The sequence below is a fragment of the Poecilia latipinna genome, unplaced genomic scaffold (assembly GCF_001443285.1).
Source record: "Poecilia latipinna isolate Pla-1442-1.1 unplaced genomic scaffold, P_latipinna-1.0 Scaffold435, whole genome shotgun sequence".
In the NCBI taxonomy this organism is placed as follows: Eukaryota; Metazoa; Chordata; class Actinopteri; order Cyprinodontiformes; family Poeciliidae; genus Poecilia; species Poecilia latipinna.
In genome coordinates, this window is record NW_015113051.1 from 344170 (window position 1) to 353034 (window position 8865).

The following is an 8865-nucleotide window of genomic DNA, read 5'->3' on the forward strand; positions in this document are numbered from 1 at the left end:
TGATTTTAAAAACCCCCCATCCCTTTCAAAACTATGGAAATGTTTGTCTATTAAAAAAAACCCAAAAAAAAAAAAAAAAAAAAAGAAATGCAATGAAGTTTATCTAAACATGCAAAATTGCAAGGAACATAAATCCTTTTCTAATGTACTCTACCTGTAAGAAGACAAGTAAATGTAACCTCAGAGTGAGTTTCCTGTGCAATTAGCATTTCTCATGTTTTTAGCAAGCCAAGGAAAGAGCAGAGTGGGCAGCCCCTGTGTGAAGGAGCTGTCTTAATCCATGTGTTTAGCAAGCACCATCTGTTCCTTTTATTCAGATGGGAGTAGAAATATTTGGTTGATTAGGAGAGGATCTGTGAAGGATAGCCACACCGTTACCAATGGTTACAAAGGACACACATGCTCGATTCCGTCAACTGGTGTCTTGGAGAGCAAAACGGGAGACAGACACAGACATCGCATATGTATCCCGGTTTGAACACACAAGATGCAAAAGTGTTCAAAACAACTGAAGACTGCACAGAGAGTGCGATTGTTACACGGTACCACGCTTAGAGATAAAGCATGTTTATTATTATTATTACCAGTGTTATTTAGGTCAGGCGTTAAAACAAGGTCAGCTTTTGTCTTTTGTTGCAAGCGTAGACGCTTTCAGAGTTCGGGTGTTTTCCTCTAAGATGGTTTGTGTCAAGTACTTCAAAATGTACACTCGGATAAACACGCAGGACATTTTTGATTTGCTCAAAATGGGAACGTGCTTACTCAACAAAAATATATTGTGTTGAAATTTGCCACGTGATTTTATGCTTGTTTGTTTTACACATTCTTCTCTCGGTGTACTCGACGTGCTTTCTGAAAGACGTACATCTAGCAGCTGAGACGGACACGAAATAAGTCGGATTTTGAGCCAAGTGAACCGTTTCTCCGGATATTCGGCCTCGTGTTTCCATCCTGCTGATAAAACCCGGAATTTTATTTGAAATGCATTCGTATGTGTAGACAAACAGATTTAGTAGAAGTACATTCAATAAAAAGGTGTGATTTTATGTGCTCCGTGTCATTAGGTGCAGACCTGGGCGGCCTCATGGACCTGGAGTCTCTGTACCGTGGCGTGCAGCAGAGCATCAACAACACACGGGCCTCCCGGGTGCGCCGGCAGAGTCTGGACAGGGCCTACAACATCGAGGTGCTGCTGGGCGTCGACGACTCCGTGGTCCAGTTTCACGGGAAGGAGCATGTGCAAAAGTACCTGCTCACGCTCATGAACATCGTAAGTGTCCGTGTCTCTGGGTTTTAGTTGGATCCACACGGAGGTTCTCAGACTTTCTGAAACCCACACCTGTTCGCCTGCTTTAGATTGAATTAAATTAAAATATTCTTCCATTTGAGTTGAAAAGAAAGTCACAGAGAGGTCAAAGAAACGTAGACAGACGCACACACACGGGCCTACACACACACACACACACACACAATGAATGGGGATTCAATTCCCCTCCTACATGTGAAAGGATTACTTGCAATCAGCCACAGGTAATCCTTTCTTCTCTGTCTGAATATGATGAGATTTCATTTGTGTATAACTGTGTGTGTCTGCAAGGTGCTCTGTCTGTGCTAAAGGGGCTTCCACATATCTTTTCATCAGGATTTGTGTCATATCATCATTCTTTGTGTGTGTGTGCGTGTGTGTGTGTGTGAGAGAGAGAGAGAAAGATGCAGAAACAGCAGGTAGTCTGCTCCGGGCCACAACAACACTTAGCACTCACGCTCCCAGGTGTTGTCACAAATGTGTGTGTGTGTGTGTGTGTGTGTGTGTGTGTGTGAGCTCGAGTGTCACACTCCACACTTTAATCTTTGCAAATTAAACCTGTGGTGAGAGTGGTGTTTCCATGCATCCGTTTGTGTGTGTGTTTGTGCGAGTGCCGCTGTTTGCTTTTGCTTGTACTGCGACCCCACTGCGCCAGGAACCAGCCTCCGACTGTTAAGCAGGTGCAGGCGCAGAGCTGCAAATCCTACCACACCTCTTTGTCTCAGTTCAGCGCTTGGAAAAGAACAAGAGCTGCCGTTGCTCCCTACCTCCCCTTTTTAGATATTTGTTAGACAATATAGGCGAAGGGAATACGCAGCCCTGTCGCAGCCCCACTTTAATCTGCGGGGAAGAGATGGAGGGGGAGGAAGGGGGGGGGGAGGAAGGAGTATTTTAAACAGCGCGTTTGGAATAAATTACTGACAGCCAGATAAACAGAAATAAATAAATAAGGGTTTCCTCCCACGCGTGGCATCTGGGCGACTTTCTTCTTGAAAGTTTGCTTTGCTCACTTCAGGATGGGTGTGCGATGTCTGACTCTCTCCCTCTCTCTGTCTTTCTCTCACTCTCCCCGGCTGTCAGCAGCACTGCTTGGGTAGTTTTATGGCAACAAATCTGCATCAGCGTGAAAAAAAAACAAAAAAAACTTAAGAAATACAATGCAAGAGGTAGGAAAGGTTTAAAAGAAAATACTTTTGGTGAAAAGAACATTTTGGAAAATGACAAGCTATTGTGAAACAAAGTCCCATGAACACAACAGAGCAATGGGTAATTTTATTCTTTTACTTTTGAAGCAAATACATCTAATGTATTTACATTAAATGGCAAAATGTATAAAAGAGCATAATCGTGAAAAAAGGCTAAAAAAAAAATATTCCTGACAAAATTAGCTAAATCTGTGCATGAGATGGTCATTTTGTTTTGGGTATGTTGTTTAACATTTTTGAGTTTCCAACATGTTAAAGTTTACATTTGGCCAATTTTAGTTGCATAGAATCATGTCACAAGGATTTGCTCAAAGTCATTTATATTCTTACTGACATTTGCCAGTTTTCCTCATTATTAGTAATGGTCAATACCTGGAAAATAATAGGTCTGCACAGTAAAAATGGTAGCAGAAGAAGATTATTTATACAGCATAGAACATGAAATATTAACCTAACCTAGGCAAAATTTCCATGAGGTAACTTTTATAATAGAATCTGTTGGAAAGGCCTTCAAATTATTTTGAAGTTATTTTCACCCTTTTCGTCTTCTTCACGTTTGCGTAATGCGATAATTTTCCAGCTCTACTTCTTTCGCCTTCGTATTTCCACCTGTGTGTTAAATGAACTCTGCAGAGAGCCGAGGGCCAAGGTGGATCATCTGTTTGTGTTTGTGTCGTTTGAGGTGCAGAAAATAATTGACATTACTGCTGTCTGCAGGACATCAAAGCACGCCTACAGAAAACCATTGAGTCCTGTCTGCAAAGTTCAGGAGTGTCAAAATCTGTGTGTGTGTGCGTGTTTGCGTGTGTGTTTGTGTTTGTGTGTGGGTGTGTTTATTTGCATGTGCATGGTAGACTAAATGTGTCTTTGTTTATATTCTGTGCTTCCCACTAATTTCCCATGTGTTTTCTTCTTCTCTTTTTTTTTCCTGCTGTATTAATCGGCTGACAATTTCTCCAACCAAATGAACATTTAAATAATCTTTGCAGCGACTGTATTTTGTTAAATCCCTATCTTGTTTTTACCTGCTTTTCCTTGAAATGTGTTGCTGATACCACAACGTGGCAGTAATCCCCCAAGTCGTTGGCAAAAACAGCAAAGTCCAGCAAAGAAAACTCCTTTTTTTTCTAGGTTATTTGAGTGTGTGTTGAATTCAGAGGTCCAGCAAAAAAATAAATAAAAAAATTAAAAACAAAACAAAAAAAAAAAACATAGATATAATTATTTACAAAATTATATCTTGTTTTAACTTCAACCTGAGAGGTAGAAGTTAGTTGAATGAATGAGAAAGTATCCATCCTGTCCCCAACTGGAGCCTCTGCAAGTTTTTACTTTTTTGTTGAGGTCTCTGAAATTCATCTGCATAAACAAAGAATTTGTCTTGCTTGACATGAGACTGAGTAAAGCTAATATTGAGTCGTTGCTGCAACGGTAGCGTAGCAATTACATATATTTCATAGCAGTAGTGCCTCATGGTGGTATGTATGGTGTCTGTATTTTCTGATGCTTGTGCCACAGAATCTTATCAATGTTATCAATGTTTTCTAATTGGAAAGCTAATAAAAATGTTAAGCGAGATGATGGCATCCATTGACGCGATGGATCACACCACTTAGATTTGACTTGATTTTTCTTGTAAATCACCCTGAGATCATGTTTTTTTTTTTTTTTAATTATAAACATAAAATCTGATTTGAACTAAAGCTATTCTTGAACGTTCACTGACACAGGCTTGTTTCTGGGTGTTACGTTCTCACATTAACACTGCATTTAGCACAGTGTGCATTATTTAAAACAAAAATGGAAGCGAGTCACTGCTCTGGGTTCTGTAGGAACCACGTTTCATGTGATGTGTGTTCATGTGGCGCTCTGATATTCCAGGACTAAGGAAAACAGCGATGAACTAAAGAACTTGGGGTAATCTGTCTGTCTACCTGTCTCTCACTCATTAGTAAGACCTTTACAAGGGAGCCACAACGCGTTAATCACTCGCTCCGAGTATATTAATAGTCGGTGCTGAAAAGGGTGGTTTGTTTATCTGTGCATTTTTAATTTTGATGAGCCCTATTAGTAAACTGATCTGCATTTTGTCTGCCTATGTTGTGTGTGGTAATTATCATTTTTGTAAAGGTTGCAGGAGATCATCAAAATCATTCTTTCTTTTTTTTTTCCTTTACAAAACCTTCTTCAGCCAGTGAATAGACACAATAATACATGAAGGGAGAAGGTGGGAAAGCGAGTGCACTACAGGTAGGAATAGACTCGTTAGCTTGTGACAGATACTTGGTTTAAAAGCCACCAAAGTTCATGGGCTCAGCATAGTATTCCCAGTTGTGTTGACTAAAAGAGATATAAAAGTCACGGCAAGGCTTATCTAGTTTATGTGACTCTTTTGCCAGGTTTTGTTTTGATTGCTCCGTCCTGCCTCATCAGCAGCTGACAGTGTTTTATTTTTTTGACAAATTTTCCAAAGTGACGAAATGAAGCGTCTTGCACCTTCAGTGACAACAGTAAAAACCAGTGACACCGAGTTTTAAAGCACTGTGTTAATGAACATATTTTTCCAAAAGTGACAGTGAAACTATTTGTACCTGTCAAACTGTTCATCATAAGTGGTAACAAAATTCAAATCCAAAAACATAAATTAAATAAAATTCAAGTACATAAGCAAGCATTGTGTTTTTTTTTTTTAATATTTTTATTTTTAGATTAAGGTGTTCTAATTTACACCTGTGCTCCGGTACCGAACATATATGCTTCCTTTTCACACAAAAAAATCGTGTTGAGTAAATAAGATGTTGTACTTTCGCCGCGCTCAGAATGCTTTTAAGTAGAAATTTCTTTCTCATTAGACTTGAGTCGATGCCACCCTGGTCAACTGGAAGTCAACTGGCCCTAACTGGCTTAGCAGTTGTCAAGGAAACGGGCTGGATTAGGCACAACACAGACTGACCCTCCCAGATGTCCACTTCTGTCAAACAAACACGACTGACAAACGGATGCCGAACGACTTGTTCCCAAGATGACAAGGGTGTGAGACAAAAGTTATGAAACCTTGGCAGCAAAAAACCAAGATTTGACAAAACATGAACAACACGGACATGCAGGTTCTCCATCAATTAATTTTGAAGCTATTATGGGATACCTAATTAATATAATTAAATAAGTATTCATTATGGCACAGTGAAAATGCTTGCTACAGAAAAACACATCTATGCTGAATTCAAAAGACTAAGAAAAGGGAAAGCAAAGATGTGGGACAGGGTTTCTTTTCCATGAATGTCATCTCTGAAATTTGATAAATGGAAGCTGAAAGAAGGACCGCGTGATTTGTGTTAGAAAACCTTCTTATTCAGAAAAAGAGAGACAGCAAAACACCCGCATGATCTGTCTGTTAAACTGTGTTGCATTTGTACCTTAATCAAGTGATCAAAATGCGAGTGAAGGAAAAGGTAGCAATATCGGTTCTTTCCTAAGGTGTCTAATATGTGTAGACACAATTCTGGTTCATTTAAAATACTTCAAATCTGCAGAACAGTCAAAATATTGAAAGACATTCAGATTACCCGAATGAATATTGATTGGACTAATTTTAGCCAAATCAAGTCAAATTTGATTTAAACAGCTGAATCTGGCCAAAGTGCTTCACAAGTCAGGAGTTCGACTTGTTCGGTATTGTAATTTAAGTAAATGCTAAAAGGCAAAGCTGTTTTTTTTTTTGTTTTTTTTTTAAATCTTAAAATAAACAAATGAGGAATAACTCAAATCTTCTGCACAACGCAAAGATTTAATTTCATTAAAACATCTTAAAAGTTGCAGTTGTGCCGTCACAAAATAAGAAGTTCAATGCGTGCAGACGTGTTCGCGGGAGACATTTCATTCCAGGAGTTAATCTCAAGTGTATTGTGAAATTATGCTAAATATTATTTACTCCTTAAGGAAATGTAAGTAAATACTGAGCGTCCATACAAAGAACGTATGACGGTGATGATAACGGCCCCCTCCACTGTAATCGCTTCAGGAGGAACAGGTCTAATGCTTCTGCAGTAGTAAAGTGGGTAAAGGCTGTGAAAGCATATGTAATGTTCTCTGCTTCTTGTTTACAAGACCCAAACAAACTATTATTCTGTTTTCACTGCTTTACAGAGAGCTAACTGTGCTGCTGATCACACTTAAGAGTGCTTGCCCTTGCTGAGCTCCATTCCACATGGCAATCAAAACACAGAATAAAAACCTCACATAAACCCAAACAAGACACTTGATAAAATATTCATTCCAAGCTTTCACTATATCCACTTTATCCTGTACTGACTCGGGAGGAGGATGGAAAGCATCTCAGCAGTCATTGTGTGAGAGGCAAGGTCCACTCTGAAGCTGTATAATGTATAAACAATTTTGGACTTTCATCACAGTGCGTCTCTCAGCTGGGGACACGAGTCAAGCCCTTGTTGAATTAGATTATAACAACCAGAAAAAAATACCCTCACAGCCGTTTTTAATCAGGTTGGCTACACCGACTCCATGCTGCAGAAAATCCTAAGTAAGCATCAAATGTCAAACTTTCAACCAGAACACGGGAATATGAATCCTGTTTGGCTTTTCTTGCTATTTCAGGTCGTGCTTAAATTGGGTTTTCTTGTTTTGTCTGTCTCTTTGCTTGCTATTCCCAGGTGTGTCACAAAAAAAAAAAAAAAAAAAAATCTCGCTTCCTAAAACTGTGTTTTAAGCATTCGTGTTTTTCTAAGAATTTCCAGCCAACCCAAAACAGAGAAGCAGACGTCCCAGAAGATGGAAAAGATCTGAAGCAGTCAGAACAGTTAATTCTTTAAACAGCTGCAAAGTAACTTTGAGTGCTGGCTGCAGGACCGGTGGGTGGGCAAGATCTGTTCAGAGATGCTTAAGGTTGCAGACATTGCGGGAAAGTTGTTGATATCCCTCTTTGGTGTTAGATGGAGAGACAAACCAGGCTGGTGGTCCCAATTTTTAAGTAAGGGAACCCGAGAGTGTGTTACAGTTTTTGAGGAATTTCTATTGTCAGACTCCAGGTGAAAGCTTACCGTATAAGGACAGGACGCTCCAAACTGATTGTCGAAGCTTGAGATTAGGAGGATCGGTGGACCAAACCCTTACTCTGAAATTAACCAATTGCTGATGAAGTGATGGAAGTTTGTTTTTCTGGCCCAAATGGGTGTCGTGGATTTGGAGAAGGTTTTCGACCGTATCTCTTGAGACGTTTTCCAAGGGGATTGCTTACCCAAAGTTGTAGTTGTGGCATCATTCTCAAAAAGTCGAAGCTTGTTACCAGTGCAGAACTTGGGAAACGGATACACAAATTGGGACTTTGTTTGCAGTAACTGGTGGTAGAAAAAGTTTAAGCTCCATGTACCTGCTTTCCCCCAAACCTCAAACAGTGAATTGTTCCATAACTTTTCTATTTTCATGTGAAAGAAGTTGTGATAGATTCAGATATACTTTTTAGGAGTTGTAGCTGTAGTTCCAAGAATATAACTTATTTTATTGCAGTCCAGTTATTTTGTCTTCTTGTTCAAACATCCTGATGTAATTAAGTGAATTATTTGTGCTTAGTTGTTAACAAATAGCTTTTATCGTTATTGTGTCATTCTCAATAGGAGGTTTGGAGCTTGGTGTTTACTTTTGTAAATGAAAAGGAGGAAAATCTAGCTTTTTTTTCCCTTATCCTCTTCTTTCAACAGTAATTGTTTCTCTGCTACTTCGGGATATAGTTGCTTTCTAAGAACTCATTCCTTTTCCAGCTCTTCTCTGCATGTTTTCCCCACTGCATTCAGCTTCTTTCCTCTGTTCCTTTGCCTCTCGGTCTGCGTTCGAAGCATTCCACAGCTTCCCCTCATACCTGTCTCTTGCTCCATGTCTCTGCAGTGTTTTCTCCTCATCGCTGCACCTCTCTGTGGGCAGAGTGTGTGTGTGTGTGTGTGTGAGTGTGTGTCTCTGCAGCATGTCCATCAGCCATCTCATTATGGCTGTCTGTTTTTACATCCCTTTGCCTCATTAAGCACCAAACACAGCCACTGAGGACAGCAGGCCTTGACTTTAGTGCCAATTTTCCCTCTCTCTCTTTGGCTTTGTGTCTCTGTGTGTCAGGGTGTGTGTGCCAGAAGAGTGCTTTCTGCATCTCCCTTGTTACACATTACCTTGTTTCCTTGCATTAGGCACTTTCCATCCTTTGCATCTTCTTCATGTCCTCTTCATCTTTGCTCATGGGAGCCCAAATTTCCTTACAATCTCCTAATTGTTTCTTGCTCCCTTCTCTCCCACATTTGTTAGTCCTAAATAATATATTTCTTGGAGTGGGGGCATTTATCACCTTCTTTAAGG

At 39.8% G+C, this 8865-nt stretch overlaps 2 protein-coding genes across 2 annotated transcripts in view; one reads left to right on the forward strand and one right to left on the reverse strand.

Moving 5' to 3' along the window:
• Positions 1–1297, forward strand: part of LOC106951010 (A disintegrin and metalloproteinase with thrombospondin motifs 3-like) — a 112744-nt gene extending 111447 nt beyond the window's left edge. The window contains exon 4 of the mRNA XM_015038241.1: positions 1065–1297. Within this exon, the coding sequence (XP_014893727.1) occupies positions 1065–1297 (233 nt within the window). The remainder of the gene's footprint in view (positions 1–1064) is intronic.
• A 2932-nt stretch (positions 1298–4229) lies between these two features.
• The window catches only part of LOC106951023 (plexin A3-like), a 32078-nt gene continuing 27442 nt past the window's right edge, over positions 4230–8865 (reverse strand). The window contains exons 7-8 of the mRNA XM_015038258.1: positions 6540–6543; positions 4230–4242 (exon numbers count right to left, since the gene is read on the reverse strand). The gene's annotated coding sequence lies outside the window, so the exon portion shown is untranslated. The remainder of the gene's footprint in view (positions 4243–6539; positions 6544–8865) is intronic.